Here is a 22273-nt window from a genome sequence, read left to right on the forward strand (position 1 = left end):
ACAAATTAACATAATTCTGTATTCATTGTGTTAGGTCGACGAATACAACACCTGATTCATAGTACTTCTCATGAGACGCTAAATTAAATCACGAACACAGATTAAATATTTCCTTAATTAGTTTCACGAAAATATAAATGAATCACGAGGTTCGATTTTGTCCTCTCTATATACATATATCTATACAAGTTCTGATTCAGCCTCTTGGTTTTATCAAAGCTTATCGGTACACTTCCTTAGTCTACTTAAGTGAAATGTGTATAGGTAAATAATTCTAAACACACTTGTATCACGTGCTCGTGGCAAGAGGCCCAATATACACCGGTATATCTGTGTCAAGCTTTGAGATCAAGGGGATGTCAGCAGGTGGGTAAGGGGTAAACCTGAACTTGAAGTCAGTTAGTGGATTAGTGAAGGTTATGCTTCTTTCGATTTTCCACTTTACAGTAATGAGGAAATGTATAAAGATCGATTTTAAGAAAAGTATCAATGAATAAAATACGTAAGTCTGATCACATGTTTCATTGACACAAAACTTATCTTTGTGAGACGTGAACGGACAGTTGTCCCTCTGCATAATTCCTAAAGTTGGTTAGTACATTTAACACGCATTAACTTCCTGAAATCGCTGGATTGGACAAAGAATCAAAATAACAAAATTATCTCCTCCAAATACCTCTTTTACCAATACTGGATACTTTTCCACGCAGTTTCCGGTTTTATAACCGCAGATTAAAATACACAAGCTGCTGCTCATTATGAATATAGCACTGGTGTATTTGTTCCAATAGTGTATCTACATCTATATTTGTATACTTTCGTTACTCGATGAATCTGTAATAGGTTGTGGGGTTGTGTTGTATAGTGACTACATTCACGAATTATGGAAATATAGATAAATTTAGATAGTATCATCATGTGTGTTCAGACACCCTCATACCGCATATCATTTGTCAACTCCAAAGGAAAAGCATTAGTAAAACCAGAGACATATATATATATATATATATACGTCTCTGGTGAAACTGTAAAAAAGTCATTTTATATGTATGTAGCACTTAAGATATAACCAACAGAGGTAAGTTTCAACAGAATACATCACATACGTAGCTTAAAAGTTCGCATGTCGAACACACGTCGGAAGATCTTCGACAGCGCTGAACTTGTGACGTCACAGAGGTGGGTTTTCCATATCGAGGCGATCACCGTAAAGTCAAATGTGTTAATTTCAGATAAATCACAACATCTCGGAAACGGAGCTAACCATGGCGCACGCACTTTCTCGAGCTTTTATTGTATAGAATGAAGGATTTTATAGCTAACAATAGCAAAACACTTTATTGGGCACACTTTAAAGTTTCACTATGTTTCACTGTGCCGGTGCTTCGCATGACATGTTTAAATAGATATGAATAGTGCATTGTATAGAACTAAAATTAACGCCTTGAGAATTTATATACATTACTACAAATTTACCAAATTATGGGATTAGTACACCTCCTAATATTTTGACATTATTTATTCCAAGTTTGATTTCCCTAAATCGTCTTTCCACCATTTAGCTCCTTTCAGAACTAACAAGTCCTAAAACGAATCATTTTATTCAACTTGTGCCGTATAGTTTATGTAATATAAAATGGTATTACATGGTGACATGGTATCTTCTATTAAATCTTTTGTACACGTGACTAGTTAGCCCTCGTCATTCTGTTCAATATCAATTTATTTCCGTAAGTTATACAGCTTATTGGACAAGTAACAGTTAAAAGGACAAAGACACTCACACTCGGCTAACCATCATACACACTATGTAATCATTCATGATGTTAGTATATCATTTTTGGTGGAAATCACGAAAATACTAGTTAAATTGTGACTATATATCTTTCCTACGTTTATTTGATTAAGTTCTTTTATATTTCGACTTTAAGTAACTGGATGAATTTAAACATACTAGGCTTATTAAATAAATTAAGAAAATTTTAATACGAATATCTGCATAACACTTACATTAAATAATAAGATAATATTGGACTTCTATATCGTTATCATTACATACAATACACTTTCTTTCTTCCCTCGGTACGTCCCTGTATCGCCCATGTTCAATAGCTACATCATGTGCAGATAAACGGATCTTAGAAATAAGTTTGTGAAAACTAACATTAACTGGCTTATTTAGGTATGACTGGAGTTTACTACTTTCAACCAGATGTTGGTATCAACATAATTTAGATGAAGAATCAGTGTAAATCGTTTTTGTTGGTATATGTTGAAATATCTACTTATGTTTAACGAATTTAGTTTTAGTAACTGATAATACTGATCTAGTGTTGCATTCTGCCTCTAATAAGTCACTTTAGAGATAATAACGAATTTAGTAACTGATAATACAGATCTAGTGTTGCATTCTGCCTCTAATAAGTCACTTTAGAGATAATAACGAATTTAGTTTTAGTGACTGATAATACTGATCTAGTATTACATTCTGCCTCTAATAAGTCACTTTAGAGATAATAACGAATTTAGTTTTAGTAACTGATAATACTGATCTAGTGTTGCATTCTGCCTCTAATAAGTCACTTTAGAGATAATAACGAATTTAGTAACTGATAATACTGATCTAGTATTACATTCTGCCTCTAATAAGTCACTTTAGTGATAATAACGAATTTAGTTTTAGTAACTGATAATACTGATCTAGTGTTGCATTCTGCCTCTAATAAGTCACTTTAGAGATAATAACGAATTTAGTAACTGATAATACTGATCTAGTGTTGCATTCTGCCTCTAATAAGTCACTTTAGAGATAATAACGAATTTAGTTTTAGTAGCAGATAATACTGATCTAGTATTACATTCTGCCTCTAATAAGTCACTTTAGAGATAATAACGAATTTAGTTTTAGTAACTGATAATACTGATCTAGTGTTGCATTCTGCCTCTAATAAGTCACTTTAGAGATAATAACGAATTTAGTTTTAGTGACTGATAATACTGATCTAGTGTTACATTCTGCCTCTAATAAGTCACTTTAGTGATAATAACGAATTTAGTTTTAGTAACTGATAATACTGATCTAGTACTGATAATACAGATCTAGTGTTACATTCTGCCTCTAATAAGTCACTTTAGAGATAATAACGAATTTAGTAACTGATAATACTGATCTAGTGTTACATTCTGCCTCTAATAAGTCACTTTAGAGATAATAACGAATTTAGTTTTAGTAACTGATAATACTGATCTAGTGTTGCATTCTGCCTCTAATAAGTCACTTTAGAGATAATAACGAATTTAGTTTTAGTGACTGATAATACTGATCTTGTATTGCATTCTGCCTCTAATAAGTCACTTTAGTGATAATAACGAATTTAGTTTTAGTAATTGATAATACTGATCTAGTGTTACATTCTGCCTCTAATAAGTCACTTTAGAGATAATAACGAATTTAGTAACTGATAATACTGATCTAGTGTTGCATTCTGCCTCTAATAAGTCACTTTAGAGATAATAACGAATTTAGTTTTAGTGACTGATAATACTGATCTAGTATTACATTCTGCCTCTAATAAGTCACTTTAGAGATAATAACGAATTTAGTAACTGATAATACAGATCTAGTGTTGCATTCTGCCTCTAATAAGTCACTTTAGAGATAATAACGAATTTAGTAACTGATAATACTGATCTAGTGTTACATTCTGCCTCTAATAAGTCACTTTAGAGATAATAACGAATTTAGTTTTAGTAACTGATAATACTGATCTAGTATTACATTCTGCCTCTAAGTCACTTTAGAGATAATAACGAATTTAGTAACTGATAATACTGATCTAGTGTTGCATTCTGCCTCTAATAAGTCACTTTAGAGATAATAACGAATTTAGTAACTGATAATACTGATCTAGTGTTGCATTCTGCCTCTAATAAGTCACTTTAGAGATAATAACGAATTTAGTTTTAGTAACTGATAATACTGATCTAGTGTTACATTCTGCCTCTAATAAGTCACTTTAGAGATAATAACGAATTTAGTTTTAGTAACTGATAATACTGATCTAGTGTTACATTCTGCCTCTAATAAGTCACTTTAGAGATAATAACGAATTTAGTAACTGATAATACTGATCTAGTGTTACATTCTGCCTCTAATAAGTCACTTTAGTGATAATAACGAACTTTAGATAATTTTAGTAACTGATAATACTGATCTAGTGTTACATTCTGCCTCTAATAAGTCACTTTAGAGATAATAACGAATTTAGTTTTAGTAACTGATAATACTGATCTAGTGTTACATTCTGCCTCCAATAAGTCACTTTAGAGATAATAACGAATTTAGTTTTAGTAACTGATAATACTGATCTAGTGTTACATTCTGCCTCTAATAAGTCACTTTAGAGATAATAACGAATTTAGTAACTGATAATACTGATCTAGTGTTACATTCTGCCTCTAATAAGTCACTTTAGAGATAATAACGAATTTAGTAACTGATAATACTGATCTAGTGTTGCATTCTGCCTCTAATAAGTCACTTTAGAGATAATAACGAATTTAGTTTTAGTAACTGATAATACTGATCTAGTGTTACATTCTGCCTCTAATAAGTCACTTTAGAGATAATAACGAATTTAGTAATTGATAATACTGATCTAGTGTTGCATTCTGCCTCTAATAAGTCACTTTAGAGATAATAACGAATTTAGTTTTAGTAACTGATAATACTGATCTAGTGTTGCATTCTGCCTCTAATAAGTCACTTTAGAGATAATAACGAATTTAGTTTTAGTAACTGATAATACTGATCTAGTGTTGCATTCTGCCTCTAATAAGTCACTTTAGAGATAATAACGAATTTAGTTTTAGTAACTGATAATACTGATCTAGTGTTACATTCTGCCTCTAATAAGTCACTTAAGTGGTAATAACGAATTTAGTTTTAGTAACTGATAATACTGATCTAGTATTACATTCTGCCTCTAATAAGTCACTTTAGAGATAATAACGAATTTAGTTTTAGTGACTGATAATACTGATCTAGTGTTACATTCTGCCTCTAATAAGTCACTTTAGAGATAATAACGAGTTTAGTAACTGATAATACTGATCTAGTATTACATTCTGCCTCTAATAAGTCACTTTAGAGATAATAACGAATTTAGTTTTAGTAACTGATAATACTGATCTAGTGTTACATTATGCCTCTAATAAGTCACTTTAGAGATAATAACGAATTTAGCATTCTGCCTCTAATAAGTCACTTTAGAGATAATAACGAATTTAGTTTTAGTAACTGATAATACTGATCTAGTATTACATTCTGCCTCTAATAAGTCACTTTAGAGATAATAACGAATTTAGTAATTGATAATACTGATCTTGTATTGCATTCTGCCTCTAATAAGTCACTTAAGTGGTAATAACGAATTTAGTTTTAGTAACTGATAATACTGATCTAGTGTTGCATTCTGCCTCTAATAAGTCACTTTAGAGATAATAACGAATTTAGTAACTGATAATACTGATCTAGTGTTGCATTCTGCCTCTAATAAGTCACTTTAGAGATAATAACGAATTTAGTTTTAGTGACTGATAATACTGATCTAGTATTACATTCTGCCTCTAATAAGTCACTTTAGAGATAATAACGAATTTAGTTTTAGTGACTGATAATACTGATCTAGTATTACATTCTGCCTCTAATAAGTCACTTTAGAGATAATAACGAATTTAGTTTTAGTGACTGATAATACTGATCTAGTATTACATTCTGCCTCTAATAAGTCACTTTAGAGATTAACGAATTTAGTTTTAGTGACTGATAATACATTCTGCCTCTAATAAGTCACTTTAGTGATAATAACGAATTTAGTAACTGATAATACTGATCTAGTGTTGCATTCTGCCTCTAATAAGTCACTTTAGAGATAATAACGAATTTAGTAATTGATAATACTGATCTAGTGTTACATTCTGATAAGTCACTTTAGTGATAATAACGAATTTAGTAACTGATAATACTGATCTAGTGTTACATTCTGCCTCTAATAAGTCACTTTAGAGATAATAACGAATTTAGTAATTGATAATACTGATCTAGTGTTACATTCTGCCTCTAATAAGTCACTTTAGTGATAATAACGAATTTAGTAACTGATAATACTGATCTAGTGTTACATTCTGCCTCTAATAAGTCACTTTAGTGATAATAACGAATTTAGTTTTAGTAACTGATAATACTGATCTAGTGTTGCATTCTGCCTCTAATAAGTCACTTTAGAGATAATAACGAATTTAGTTTTAGTAACTGATAATACTGATCTAGTGTTACATTCTGCCTCTAATAAGTCACTTTAGAGATAATAACGAATTTAGTTTTAGTGACTGATAATACTGATCTAGTGTTACATTCTGCCTCTAATAAGTCACTTTAGAGATAATAACGAATTTAGTTTTAGTGACTGATAATACTGATCTAGTGTTACATTCTGCCTCTAATAAGTCACTTTAGAGATAATAACGAATTTAGTAACTGATAATACTGATCTAGTGTTGCATTCTGCCTCTAATAAGTCACTTTAGAGATAATAACGAATTTAGTAATTGATAATACTGATCTTGTATTGCATTCTGCCTCTAATAAGTCACTTTAGTGATAATAACGAATTTAGTAACTGATAATACTGATCTAGTGTTTCATTCTGCCTCTAATAAGTCACTTTAGAGATAATAACGAATTTAGTTTTAGTAACTGATAATACTGATCTAGTGTTACATTCTGCCTCTAATAAGTCACTTTAGAGATAATAACGAATTTAGTAACTGATAATACTGATCTAGTGTTACATTCTGCCTCTAATAAGTCACTTTAGAGATAATAACGAATTTAGTTTTAGTAACTGATAATACTGATCTAGTGTTGCATTCTGCCTCTAATAAGTCACTTTAGTGATAATAACGAATTTAGTTTTAGTAACTGATAATACTGATCTAGTGTTGCATTCTGCCTCTAATAAGTCACTTTAGAGATAATAACGAATTTAGTAACTGATAATACTGATCTAGTGTTACATTCTGCCTCTAATAAGTCACTTTAGAGATAATAACGAATTTAGTAATTGATAATACTGATCTTGTATTGCATTCTGCCTCTAATAAGTCACTTTAGTGATAATAACGAATTTAGTTTTAGTAGCAGATAATACTGATCTAGTGATACATTCTGCCTCTAATAAGTCACTTTAGAGATAATAACGAATTTAGTAACTGATAATACAGATCTAGTGTTGCATTCTGCCTCTAATAAGTCACTTTAGTGATAATAACGAATTTAGTTTTAGTAACTGATAATACTGATCTAGTGTTGCATTCTGCCTCTAATAAGTCACTTTAGTGATAATAACGAATTTAGTAACTGATAATACAGATCTAGTGTTACATTCTGCCTCTAATAAGTCACTTTAGTGATAATAACGAATTTAGTTTTAGTAACTGATAATACTGATCTAGTATTACATTCTGCCTCTAATAAGTCACTTAAGTGGTAATAACGAATTTAGTTTTAGTGACTGATAATACTGATCTAGTGTTGCATTCTGCCTCTAATAAGTCACTTTAGAGATAATAACGAATTTAGTAACTGATAATACTGATCTAGTGTTGCATTATGCCTCTAATAAGTCACTTTAGAGGTAAATCAATAAATAGAAAGTCGATTGTATAACAGGAAGGGTGCTATCATTATTTTGTATACTTTTTATGTTTGTGTTTTGTCGATTACGTTCTATCTATTTGGCTTCATTCATTTCTTACATATCATTGTGACGCAAAATTGTCCACTTTAAGTATGACAAGCATTAAAATTAATGTTTAAAACAGGATATAACTTTAACCTAAGGACGCACGTTCCACTGCAAGTATGACAAGCATAAACTGTAACCAACGGACGCTTGTTTTGTCTCTTATTATACAGATAATCCATGCATTCCACTGTTACAGAAAACATATTTATCTCGAGGTGCAGGCTGGCCCTGAGTTGCAGTTCCAAAACTTTTACAGGAACTAAGAAGCTAAAGTCATTTGAATAACTGTTTCATAACTTTAAAAGGTTTATCTACAAGTCGTAATAAAACAAATTTCTTCACTCGACATTTCAGATTATCGATCTGGTAGCGAAAGACAGGAAAGAAATTAACCTTGATTGATCAAACAAAAGCAAAAGCAAATTTTCTTTATGATAAAATTATATTTCCCACACTTTTTAATTGGCTGGAACAGTGCTACATAATTGCCAATTATAAGTCATACTGATCGCCTATGAAGAAGGCTGGTAAAAGGTACATTGGCGTCATACTGACTAGCGATGAGATGAATTTTGCATTGCATGAAAACAATAGGTAAAAATAACTGACATTAATATCATCATTTGTGAAAAACGATACATCTATAGGATAGAACAGATACAAAGCTTGAAACATTTAAAAGAAAAATAACAATTTTGACATTGTAATTGCACGGACATATTTATATTAAAGGAGAATCATTTATTTATTTTCAAAGTAAAAGTACATAATACGCTATCTGAAAATTTATCCTGTACTTTAATGATTTCTTGAATCTGTCCTATATATATAGCTGGTCGTGTGGATAAAAACCATATATAACCATTCATATCAGAAGTCAACGTTGATTTCTTTTTCAAGTTTGTCAACCTAAACGCGCCAACAAACATAATCATGTCTGCTTTTAAATGTATATGTCGGAGTTCACTACAATATTTATTATTCTAGGATCCATGTCTTATAAGTAAATAATTTAATTGTTCATCATCAAAATAAATGTGACAATGTCAGACATTATTAAAATGTTCTAAAGACACGACTGCCAGTTGAAGTGACATTAATAATATTTCGTTCTTGAATTTATCTTTCAACTTCTCTTAAGGTCTGACATTACAATTTTTGAGCGGTTTTCATATTTAACAATGTATATGTTTGCCTATAAATTACATAATTTGAGATGTTATGATATTTGGCAAATAGAAGTAATTGAATTACTTATGAACCTCATTTGGTTTGAAGAAGTACTTGTGATTTTATTGAAAACAATATTTCAATTTCTGAAAATCAAGAGATGTGTATATATCAATAGATATTAAACGTTTCAGGTTCATTTACTATTCGTTCTATAACACGCGCATAGCGTTATGATCAAAATAATATAAAAATAGATAAATGAAAAAGCAAAAAAATAATAAGTAAAAGGATAAGTACAAACATGTCTACACTGAAAAAATAAGTTCTAAGGAGCACGTGGGTAAAAATCTAGATAAAAACGGAAGCATCGAATCATAAAATGGTTGTGACGATGAACTGTACAATATGATGATTGTGATGATGAACTGTACAATATGATGATTGTGATGATGAACTGTACAATATGATGATTGTGATGATGAACTGTACAATATGATGATTGTGATGATGAACTGTACAATATGATGATTGTGATGATGAACTGTACAATATGATGATTGTGATGATGAACTGTACAATATGATGATTGTGATGATGAACTGTACAATATGATGATTGTGATGATGAACTGTACAATATGATGATTGTGATGATGAACTGTACAATATGATGATTGTGATGATGAACTGTACAATATGATGATTGTGATGATGAACTGTACAATATGATGATTGTGATGATGAACTGTACCGCGAGATGCGGACAGCTCTTCAGTAGTATTGTAAACATAAAACACGTATACATCAAGCGTGTATCTGACACCGATATTTAACGACACAACAATATGAAACATGAGGTGGGCGTACTCCCAAACAGACAGGAAGGGGATTGTCTTATTGTGTATTACCAACAGATTCGGGTCACAGTCCTAGGCCAACAGTAAACTAGCAACAATTCAAATTGTTAACTTCCTGTTGACTTAGGGAAGTCATATGATATTAACCTATATCTTTGATATAAACACTTAACATACAGTTTTTTTTAAATCCACTAAATTGTCCTTCTTTATCTTTTACAATTGAACATTTATGACCTGACTTGATGTTTGTTAACTATGAGAACGATGACACATTATCCAAGTTATTCAGAATTAAGATCGTTAAATATCAAACAATTTTTAAACGTCGACCACCTGTATTCAAAATGATTTGAACAGTTTTCTAGTAATAATGTAAAAACTTTGGTAGGAATATCTACTGTTGCTGTTTCAGAGATATAATATATTTGAGATAGAGTTCTGAGTTATTTAGAAACAGAGCATAACAATTCTTCCTCAAGTTTAAACACCTCAGATAGTGTATATGGTGTTATATCAATAAACTTTTATTTAATGTTGATTATTACTTCTCTAATTAACCGTCTCTTAATGTTATGACGTAGTGGACCGTAATCAGGATATGTGTGTGTGTGTGTGTGTTTGTGTGTGTTTGTATATACATATATATATGTGTGTGTGTGTGTGTGTGTGTGTATTTCAGTCCTGCATGCTGTTGCATACGGTGTAAAATGAGATTTATATGGAGTATGCTGCTAATCCATGGTCAGCTGTTGCTTAATTATGTCGCAAAGCCAAAGGTAGTTGATATATATGTATATACAACGGTCATACTGACTCGCTGGTATAAATCCCACGCTATCAACAGAAGAACTATCAAGGGTCGACTTCGGGAGATTCTTTGCCTACCAAAAGGTCATTTATCATAAATTATTCATTCCGCATTTAAGAAAAGGGACCGTTGCTGAGAGGGATGAATATTGTAGGCCTAAAATTCTGTGTCTTTGATAACCACTCATGCATTTCACTGATAGCTGTCATTACTTTCCCCTACTACGATTTAAGGGCCTTCCTTAAAACCTCAGTAATCTTGATTTACGATATTGAAGGCGAGGATAAAAGATAGAATTAACATTGAGATAAAAAAAATAATGATAAAAAATAAAAATGAAAATGATAAAGAAAGTATATAAAAAAAAATGGAATTTTGAGAATTTATTATTTCTCTATGTATCCTCCGCGTTAGGTCTATCATATTGATATTGGTAAGATAATCAATCTAAGGTGACCTGCGATATTACCTACTTGGATTGGTCAAGTTTCACGTGGCGAGTATATGAAGTAAACACCGGAGCACCTGGTCTCCTTATACTTTTTTTCAGGAGCTTCCAATTCAATTCAATTCAATTCAATTTATTTCTCTTTTTACAAATGTACATACAAAACACATATACAACAATTAAAGGTTCACAGAGGCAGAAATATTAATAATATATATCTGATGTCATGGAGGACAAACAATTGAAAATATAAATCTGATGAATTTACACATTTGTTTTAGTAGTTCAATATTATTTGTATTCTTTAATGATTGGAATTTAATTATATTTACTCTTTTACAATAATATTCACTTTAGTAATACTTCCTTTTACTGAGAAATCTAGAACATTCTAATAAATAATGAAATTCATCTCCAATTTTATAATCATTACAATACGTACAGAATCTTTCTTCCCGCGCAATACCATTCCATCTACCCGTTTCAATTATAAACTTATGATTAGTTGTTCGAAATTTACATAGCATGATCCGGTCCATATCACCAAGCTGTTCAATATAATTCTAAAAATTTAAAGATTCTTTGAATATCCTATAGCATGCTGTCTTAGAAGAATTAAAAACATCGCTTTTCCATTTCTGAGTATACTGGTCTTTTAAGATCTGTTTAACAGTGAACTTTAACCATTCTACATTTACATTTATAGTACTTCGCAAATCCCATATATAGCTTAAACCACATTCATTCAAGATTTTTCTGATATATAACAGCCACGGACTAGTTATACCATTTCTAATGTTACTTTTATATAAAGCAGTGTATAAAATATAAGAGTACTTGCTATCATGTGCCTGTAACAATTTAGACCAATAGGTAATCACGCGGACCTTTACACTATTTAATAGGGGAGAAGCCCCGAGTTCTCCGTAAACCATATAACTAGGAGTAGTTCTTTTACAATTTAATATCATTTTGCAAAACTTTAAATGTACACGCTCTATTGCTTTTATATTGCTATATCCCCATATTTCACCGCCATACAATAAGATAGGTTTAACAATTTTTTCAACAAATTATACAAACATTGGACAGACAAATTTAAATTCCTTCCTCTTTTTATAATGTCATACATAGCTATAGTAGCTTTCTTTATATTATTATTCTTAGCATATGTAAAAAAGCATGAACGTGAGAAAACTATACTCAAATAATTACAATTTTTAACTACCTCAATTTCGTCACCATCAAAATTAAAAGTAGGTAAATTTTGGTAACGACCTTTTGTGAAAATAGCACATTTTGTTTTACTACTATTAACTTTAAGTTTCCATCGACTACGATAATCAGTAAAAAGATCTAGTTGCTTTTGTAAATCTTGCGGACAGTCAGAGAACAAAATAGTGTCGTCTGCATAAAGTAAAACAAACATTTTCACATAAACATTGAGGTGTTCCTGGATCTGAATATTTACACAGTTTGCACCTATTACATCATTATGACTCATAAACTGTTCAAGGTCATTCAAATAAAGGCTGAACAAAAATGGCGAAAGATCTTCACCTGGCCTCAATCCATTTTCACACTTGAAATAAGCAGAATTTTCACCATTAAAAGAAATTCTAGACTTAATTCCTTGATACATATTATGGATGATATTAAAAATTTTGCCGTTAATTTGATTGTGTAACATTTATTCCAAAGGCCGTTTCTCCACACCTTATCAAACGCCTTCTCAAAATCTATAAAAACGCAAAAAAATTTTTTCTTCAATGTATTAGTTAGTGAAATAAAACTATACAAAATAAATGAGTTATCAATGGTCGAATAATGTTTCCGGAATCCGGCTTGGTTTTCACATATTATACTATACTCTTCGGAAAACCTCTGGAGTCTCTCATTTAGAAGACTTGTAAATAACTTGCCGAAGCAACTAACTAGAGTTATCAGTCTATAATTCTTGGAATCACAAGGCGAGCCTTTGTTTTTATAAATCGGTATGATAGAACCACTCAACCACTTTTCTGGAAGCATTCCACAATCAAAAATTACATTAAATATTTTTACATAGAGGTTTAGCATTTTTGAGGAAGAATGTTTAATATATTCATTAATTATATCATCATCTGAACTTGATCTGTTACTTTTCAATTTCTTAATTGCTTTCTCAACCTCTTCCTTGCCTCCGAGTACTTTTTCTTTTGTTTATACATTTTGTAGACAAGGTAGTGATTTGAGATACTAAGTCACATGTGCATGCCTCACTAATCACCTTTTGAGCAAACCGGCCTTGAAAAATCAGCAGAGCGGCAAGACAAAATATATGGATAAAGCTCTTTTTGGGGGTGCATTTTAACCGGAGCCATCTTAAACGGAGAGGGTTGGTAATGGTCTGCCATGGTTATTCGGAAGTTTCACATTCGTACAATATTATTGAATAACATACGCCGTACATTCGGGCTAAAGTAAGTACATTTCCATAGTTTAGTTTTCGTTCACAAAAGTAGGGCATAGAAAATTATTACTGCCTCGTAGGCTGTCTGTATGAACAGACAATGACATATTTTCAATCATGAAACGATGATCGCTTTTCATTAAATGTGGCAAGCTAATGCGGATTGACCATATACTAATGTAATAGGGTCGATTTTTATTAATTCTAAGCCGCCGTTATTGGTGCATCGCGTCGTCGGTTTTCCCTTTTCGTCTTCGTAATTACTTGTGCAGGTATATATGTTGTATACGCATGTCTAGTTTACCTATGTGACGTTATACGTATATGTGTGCCCAGGTACTGTCTCGTTCTCGTTCGATGGTCTATGTTTGTCATTGGCGTGGTATTTAGTAGACAATTGACTTTTCACGGGCATGGACGTTTCGATTTTCAAAGTCGTATGCCGTGCCAATGTCCAGTATATTGACCAGGAAAATAGACTGGTACAAGACCATAGGGACTCTTGACCCATTGTCAGGGGTCTTTGACGCAATCTAAATTCGAATAAATATCAAGTGAAACCGGACAAAGGCATTCGCCTCTAATTTACTCCATTTTTTTTTTACACTAATAGCAAAATGTTAAGGTTAACTGACTGCAATCAATACTGCAGACTTCATCCAGTAAATTGACTATGCAATATACTTTGTATATTTACAAATACTCTAAAGAAAATTCGATTCGTCAGCCTTATCACATTTCAAACGGTTTTTGATATTACTGCTTTTGATATCAATCACTAGTAATCTGCAATTTATTAAATAGAATTAAGTCAAACTCGGTTTTGTCAGGGTAATAAAAATATCAACAAGTAAACAGGATAATAATCCAAATTAAAATTCAATAAAATTTAATTACGATATGAAGAATTGTTACTGAAAGGAATAGAATGTATTTTCTTGTATTCTTATTCATCCATGCTTGCCCAGACACTAAATTAATCTGCTTTCTAGATACTCGCTATATTATGTGTCGTTATCGCGTCACAGTAGAATGCTTTGGAATTATAGCTCTATCTGATTATGGCTAAAACAACAATAGTTATATTACGTGACGGGACATGTATTGTCGCTCGGGGGTATACTGATAAATTATTGGCATACTTTTGTGTTATATCCATTAGTAATTTCCATTATATTCTATATGTCAAAAATTTACTCTTCTCTCTTTATGTTGCTAGCACCTTGTTAGTAAGGTGTAATGATATTGGGTTAAACCCAGGTCCTCTATGTAACCTACAAATTTCCCATCTTAATATTAGATCCCTACGAAATAAGATTGACATTGTTGAAGCGGAGTTAAATGGTAATGATATCGTTTGTTTAACTGATTAACACCTGATATACCTGATACTGAGCTTATAGTACCTAATTACATTGAAAATCTTCATAGGTTAGATAGGAAAACAGGTCCTGGTGGTATATTGCAAAAACAATATATTCGTTAAAAGACGATGTGATCTCGAACGGGATGAGGTTGAAATGATATATGTGGAAATTCATGTTGAGTCACACAAGTTCCTGTTAGCTTGTCTAAATAGACCTGAATCACCAGTCAGCTATTTGGAAAACTAAGACTCAGTAATTAAAAAAGCTGTAAACACCAACTTAGATATAGTAATTACTGGTGATATAAACATGAACATGCTAAATCTCCACCCCATTCTAATATTGTAAGACTTATAACAAAATTTAATCTTTCAAGTTTTATCACTGAGGCCACCCGTATCACTCCAACCTCATCCACATCAATTGATATTGTCTTTCCTAATAACATTTATCTAGTTAGATATGCGTCTGTTTTTCCTCCCATATGTAGTGACCATTCTCTGATACAGTTCAATATTTCGTACACAGTCTACAAGCAACAAAGCTATCAGAAGAAAATATTTATTTATCAGGACGCAGATTATGATTAGATGAATAGATGTATTTTTAGAAAAGATTGGATAAACCTTATCAATACTAATGACTCAAATGACTTCAACAATATTCTATGTGACACTATAAAACAGCTAATTAATGAATGTATGTATGAAAGTATGTGACTATTAGGCCAAATGATAAGAAATGGATGGCAAATGATATTAGACTACTTATAAGACAAAGAAATAGGACTCGCAGGAAAACTAAAACTACTAACTCTGCTCTTCATTGGGAAAACTATAGAAAAAAAGAAATGAAACTACTAGTAAAATACGTGATGCAAAGAAATCTTACATGGAACACCTTCAACAATCATCAGCCGACAGATCTATTCCTCCTAATAAATGGTGGAAAATTGCAAGAATTGTTCTTAATATAACCCATAAATCTTCTATCCCCCACTTAATCACAATCACTCATTTATTCAACATCCATTTGACAAAGCTGAATGCTTAAATAAATACTTTCCATCAATTTCTACTACTTCTGAAAATACTGAACTCTTACCTGAAACTGTCAATGATTATCCTCACTCTATAAATAATATTGTTATTACTCAACAAGATGTTAAGGATCAATTATTTCTTTTGAATGGTAATAAACCTGCTGGACCAGATGGCATGATTCCTAAAATAATCAAATGACTGCATCCATCCATCTATTTTTCTCCCTCTCGCTCTCCTGTTTAACAAATCTTTAGAAACATCATCTTTCATTTATTCATATTTTTGTAATACATACATAAGTAGAAATTAATACTGTTGGTTTCTTGTTAAACTCAAGACTGTACAAAAGACACACGTGAATAGCACATTTTAATGCAAATTAAGTGTTTGATATAGGAGAGTCAAACAATGAATTAAACTCCATACAGTTGCTCCGGCATTCTAGGACTCGTCAGTGATGGTAAGGGTCTAAATTTTGAAGCCTACGGAGCATCTGAAGAAAATCCGAAGTAATCAAAGGAAAAGTCCAATCTAAACTTTATTTAATTTTTTATTTATTTAATTGTTGAATTTTCTATTTCTATTCCACTTTGTTCAGTCGATGCTTTAACAATAGATCGATGGAAAGTGTACGCTTATCTGTCTGCCCCGACGACGTGTTGGTGGACAGAAAGGTGTCTGTCCAGGTGTCAGGGCTAGAGGCTAGACAAAATGTGACCGTATATACATCAGTCAAGGGCGACAAAGGAGTAGCATTCGCCAGTTGTGGGTGTTACCAGGCAACAACGGATGGGCGATTGGACCTGGAGAGCATGCCTTCCTCTTCTGGAACCTACACAGGTAGGATGTTATCAATACAATTTTAGTCAGCACGTAATCCATCGAAAAAGAAAATAATTACCTAGACATTTCATTGATGTAATGGGTTTTCGTCATGTATTATGTGTCTTAAATATAAAATCGAACATCGCTTGCATAGTCTTCTTCACCCCCATCACAATACAGCCTATATCACATGTCGATCTTATATTTCTACATCAACGAAGTTTGTCTGTATTCTGCAACATACATAAAACTAACAACAAAATATAAACATATGAACATATCATAATCCAACATCGAATTCAATCAATTAGGGCAAAATATTAACAAAAAACATTCACACAGAAGACCCATAAAAAGTGCAAGGAGAATAAGACCAGGTGTTAAGGATGAGTAAACGTCTTCTGCTTCATTGATGGCATCTGTCATGTAAATCTTAGTCAATATCAATAAGTAATTACAAGTTCTCAAATGGTAATGAGGTAAACAACTGAGGTCACAGACAAACTGGTGAGCGCAAAACACGCCATGCTTCGTATAGCAACAAAGAAATTTCTCTCAATGAGATCACACTGACGGCTTTTAAACTTCCCCATAATTGTCATCAGCTTGCCGTACCGATTATCATAATTGCAAAATGAATTCAAAATGTCAATATAATGATTATTGAACGTTGAATAATGATTTCTTTAACACAGGAATCGATGGCATGGGGTTTATTTGGAGCATGCTGCCATCCGTAGGACAGCGCCCAGGCGTCCAACTTTTGCATAGTGATGTCACCAAGCCACAGATAGTGGACATTTCTGTCTACAACGGTCATCTTGGCTTTATAGATTTATGTAAAGGCCTTTCTGACTCTCCAGTGGCGAAAACAGTGCTGAAACGTTGGTATAAATCCCAAGACGTCAGCAGAATACCGATTACATCTGGGCGAATACGTGGGTCACTTTTCGTTCCAAATGGTAATAACAAAGGTAATATAAAAGAACATGTTTCAATTTTAAGCATTCAGTTCGTCTAATTGCTCATTTTAATACCATTTTTGGGGAAATGCAGTTCATGCATTCAAATATATTTTCTTAACCTTACTTATAATATTTTATCCAATTTTTTATCAAGGGAGATACCTCCAACCAAAATTGTGAAAAAGGCAGTTCTCTGACACATTGGTTTTATTTAATAATAATAATAATCGGTAATGTATAAGGTCTATTGGTGTTGAAAAAAGTTATTGAGCAGAAATGTGGTGGATTTAAATTTGAAGCTAAACATAAATGCTGTTGTTTTGTGATAATTTTATTTGTCATCTTTGATACTGATTGTGAAAAACACAATTAAAGCTGGAAGAAGGAATTTGCTTATTTGTTTTAAGACAACAATATCAGGCGTTACTTCAGAAAGTAACAGATGACTATAGAATATCACATAGTATTAACAATATGAAAAAAGACAATGTTTTAGAGTGAAAAAGCTCTAAAATACAGCAAAAGTACTATCGAAGTTCAGCAACATGCCATAGAAAATTAGCACTCTGACCTTTTCATTTTTTTTTAATTTTTCATTTTTGATACCTCTATATTATTCCCTTTAAAATTCGGTTTGGTTTTCAGAAATTTAGTCATCAGAAAATGTTGACTTTTCACAAGAGGAGATCCTGATGTGATTTTCTCTCGTGTTAAGACCAAAACTAATTACCAAATCTTCAGTATATGCATAAACATTATACTTTCCCCTAAGTATACCAAAGGCCTTTCACTTTCATCCGTTTTTACTCAGGAAATATATGCCGCCTTTCTCTTTTTATGAATTAGTTGTTTTTCTGTTTCCTCATTGTAAAGGTGACCGACAGTTCCCAGGGATAATAGATATCGTCGGCCTTGAAGTAGGTGTCATGGAGAACCGGGCTGCTCTTCTTGCATCTCATGGATACGTTGTCATGGCACTGCCTTACTATGGTTATGAAGACCTTCCTAAACACATCGTTAATCTGGATTTACAATACTTTAAGGCGAGCGCTAAGGATGACATTAAAAAACTTATATCTAACTACTTTTACTATTGTTTGTAGTATACCAAACGGCACAAATTGTTTTGATAAAGCTTGCACTTTAAGCAAAAGCGATTGTACCGCAGTCATCGAAAATTAATTCATATGTTTGTCTCTTATTAGGAAGCAGTAACATTTATGGACACACACATCCATGTCAAGCCTGGCGGTCTGGGAATTATAGCAAATTCTAAAGGGGCAGAATTCGCCCAGCTTATGGCCATCCATTGTGATAAAGTAAGATCTGTAGAGTGTGACTGTCTGATTCTTATACAACCTAACCTCACATCTATCACATCCTTGGTGTAAACCATTTTTTTGTGATATCTGTCGTTAGGGTTTCATTCCATAAAGAATTGCAGTCATGATGACGTTTTCAGCTGGGAAGTGATCTTTAAAATGTATTTTTATCAATAGGAGAAATATTTCAAAGTAAAATATATTAATCACGGGCAGTAATATCTTACAATATAAAATTGATTTGTCTGATTTTGTCCTTACACGAAGAATTACAGATAAACAGTTTAGGTGTACAAGTCGCAATTTTTATTTAATTAATTCACAAAATGTTTGTGTTTGTATTCATCTGGTAAATGAATCGGACAATAAATGTGATTATTTTTTATTTTATTTGTAGATTAAATATATGGTCAGTGTGAATGGCATGCCCTACATAACATTCTTTCCTATCAGGAATGGTGATGTATCATATCCACCTGCCGTAAAGTATGTAATTGATGTAAAACTTAACGATAAATTAATGAAATAATCACATAGCAATATCTGGTAACAAAGCGGTATCTGAAAGAAATTTAGTGACGTCACGCACCAGTGTTTTATGACATAATATTTGAGAACGTAGTCAATATGATTCACGAATACGTTTGAAACTAATTGGGGGCTGGTATGTTTGTTTTATGCATTAACTGGAATAAAACAAGAAATGTCAACATGTGAACATAATTATAATCCAACCTCGAATTCAATAAGGTAAAATATCAACAAAATTCACACAGAAAACCCCTGAAAAACGTGTTAAGGAAGAGTAAGATTCATCGGCGTCACCGACCAAGTAAATCTTAATTGAGAACAAGGACAACGAAACCATTAGGCAAACTAACGAGAGTCAGACCATCAAACTTCACTTCGCATTTAGAAATAGAATATATGTCAATGAGCTCAATATGACGACTTGAAAACTTCTCCATAAACAATCGTGATATTGGGAACATGCCCTTGAATATCGTATTAAATGTGACATGCTATCTGGAAAACATATCATCCTTACATCCTTTACCATAATTTCGGAACGAATGTTTTAGAATAGGGATAGGAAATTCTACTCAAAGAAGACCGTTCTGATTTAAATGTCGTTTTCCGGTTTCACTCATATTAGATTACCTTAAAGATTTGTTGTCCCATTGCATGGTGATAAGAGACAATTGAATTCGTATCTAAATATATTCTCGTTTTTCGAAAAGGCTTTAATCTTCTTTATGTCTCCCAAGACAACGTCTCACTTTTGAGCGTTCGTCGTAGTGAGGAGGGCTTTGGGTTCTGTCCCCACGGCAAAGTCATAAAAGAAACTTTAAGAATTGTTACTAGTCCATGCTAACGTTCAGTAATGTAACGACTGGTTTGCCCGTTGTCAATATATTGTATGAATTGTGATCAGACGGGGTGCCCTGTTTGGGGCCTTCGGCAGTATTCTTTAGCACTATAAAATAGCACATACCGATATATACGTAACGAATTGTCTACAACGCATGTATTTATCAGGTATTCCATTAAACAAGGCTATGCATCATTATGTTTTGATAGTTATTCCGTTGATCAGAATATTGTTGTACTGACAGCAATTGTCATGATCTATCTGGTTATGATTCAGAATGTCATCTGATATATTTAACACTACGCTATATAAGGAACATTACGTGAAATACGAAAGGTTGCTTTGTCGCCTCTGTGTCTTGTCCATTGTATTTATTTCAGTTACTTATTCAGAATATTGCAACAATATATGTGTCGTTTTCAGACTGGATCTCTCCTCTTGTGATTTTACTGATGAAGGGGTTGTCGGCAGAAAGGGTCACATCCTTGACACTGAAAAATTCATCAAAGTACAAAACACTTTATTTAACCATTCTATTTCATTGCGTATACCACAATCTCGGTTCATTTTTTTCAATTTATGTGATAAACGTTGTTAGAAATCATTATTATACTATTTTTACTGTCATGTTCCTTAAACGAATCAAACACTAAAATATTTTATATTTTATCTAAAATTCCTTAACTTTACACTTCATGCCTGTTTGATCGATTTATTCATTGTTTATATAGCTAAAATAACAGCTATCAATAATAGAAAAACAAAAATGAATACATTATATAACATGTTGATTAGTGATAAATTATTGACAAGAGTTAACAAGTACATAATATTGATTTCTAAAGCCTCATCAAAAGCTGGACAATGTGTGAATATATCAAAATAGTAGTAAACATTGTCTTTATAAAGGTATGGGAATCAGACGTAAAAATCCTGAGTATTTGTGGTTCTGATGACCTCAACCTCCATCCTGATCTCCAGCAGCTTCGGGTCGACTGTTTTCCCCCCGACAAACGTGACAACATAGAACTTGTGACGTACAAGGGAGCAGGGCACTTAATAGAGCCTCCTTTTACCCCCCACTGTCGGGCCTCTTATAACAAACTGATACGTGAGTATCGAGCATTTAGCTGATTTTAACATCCTTTATTGCAAGTCATTGTGATTTTTCTTCAATATTTTTTCCATTCCGTAATTCTTAATAGGTTCAGTTGTCTCAATGAAATGATTTTTCATGATGTATACTGTTAATGACAATCTTTTCTAAACAACATAAGCAACCACACAATAAAACAATTCGTTCAGAAAAAAACGAAAACAAAACAATCATTTTGATTTACATTTCATTTCCATTGAAATCTACAACCTTGTCTTCCTTTCGATTATAGAAAACAATTTGGTATGGGGTGGAAACCCAATCGACCATGCATATGCACAAGACGATTCCTGGAGACGTATTCTTCACTTCCTCACTAAACATTTCCATGGAGAGGACACGGTTTCTAAGTTACATAAATTATAAATTTGATATAACAAAATTTGTGACGATAATTGGTCAAAATAGGAAAATGTCATACTTTAACCAATGCGACACATCATGTATGTGTTACTTTTAACCATGGATTTGTTATATCAAATTAGATTTGTCACGATGCGGTTTTTAAGAAAAGAGCAGTTTTAATATTCATCTTTTATGGTTTCATCTCAAAGATTTGAAAGAAGTTGCAAGTCGAGGGCGTGCAGCTTTAGAAAGGCGTGGAAACAGACTATCGTCAATAAAGCGATTGGTTTTATGTCAGTTATTGGATTTTAATTTTTATTTAAAATAATA

General features: G+C 32.3%; 1 protein-coding gene across 1 annotated transcript; it reads left to right on the plus strand.

The window, feature by feature from the left end:
- Nucleotides 1-1123: 1123 nt before the first annotated feature.
- Nucleotides 1124-21964, plus strand: LOC132545406 (acyl-coenzyme A amino acid N-acyltransferase 1-like). Its single transcript, XM_060209097.1, has 9 exons — nucleotides 1124-1179; nucleotides 16557-16798; nucleotides 17479-17745; nucleotides 18622-18791; nucleotides 18954-19067; nucleotides 19468-19556; nucleotides 20866-20950; nucleotides 21352-21553; nucleotides 21831-21964. Exons 1-9 carry the CDS (start codon nucleotides 1124-1126, stop codon nucleotides 21962-21964), a joined length of 1359 nt encoding a protein of 452 aa, XP_060065080.1.
- The last annotated feature ends 309 nt before the right edge of the window (nucleotides 21965-22273 follow it).

The sequence above is a fragment of the Ylistrum balloti genome, unplaced genomic scaffold (assembly GCF_031769215.1).
Source record: "Ylistrum balloti isolate Yb309-2 unplaced genomic scaffold, AGI_CSIRO_Ybal_v1 Utg369846, whole genome shotgun sequence".
Lineage (NCBI taxonomy): Eukaryota > Metazoa > Mollusca > Bivalvia > Pectinida > Pectinidae > Ylistrum > Ylistrum balloti.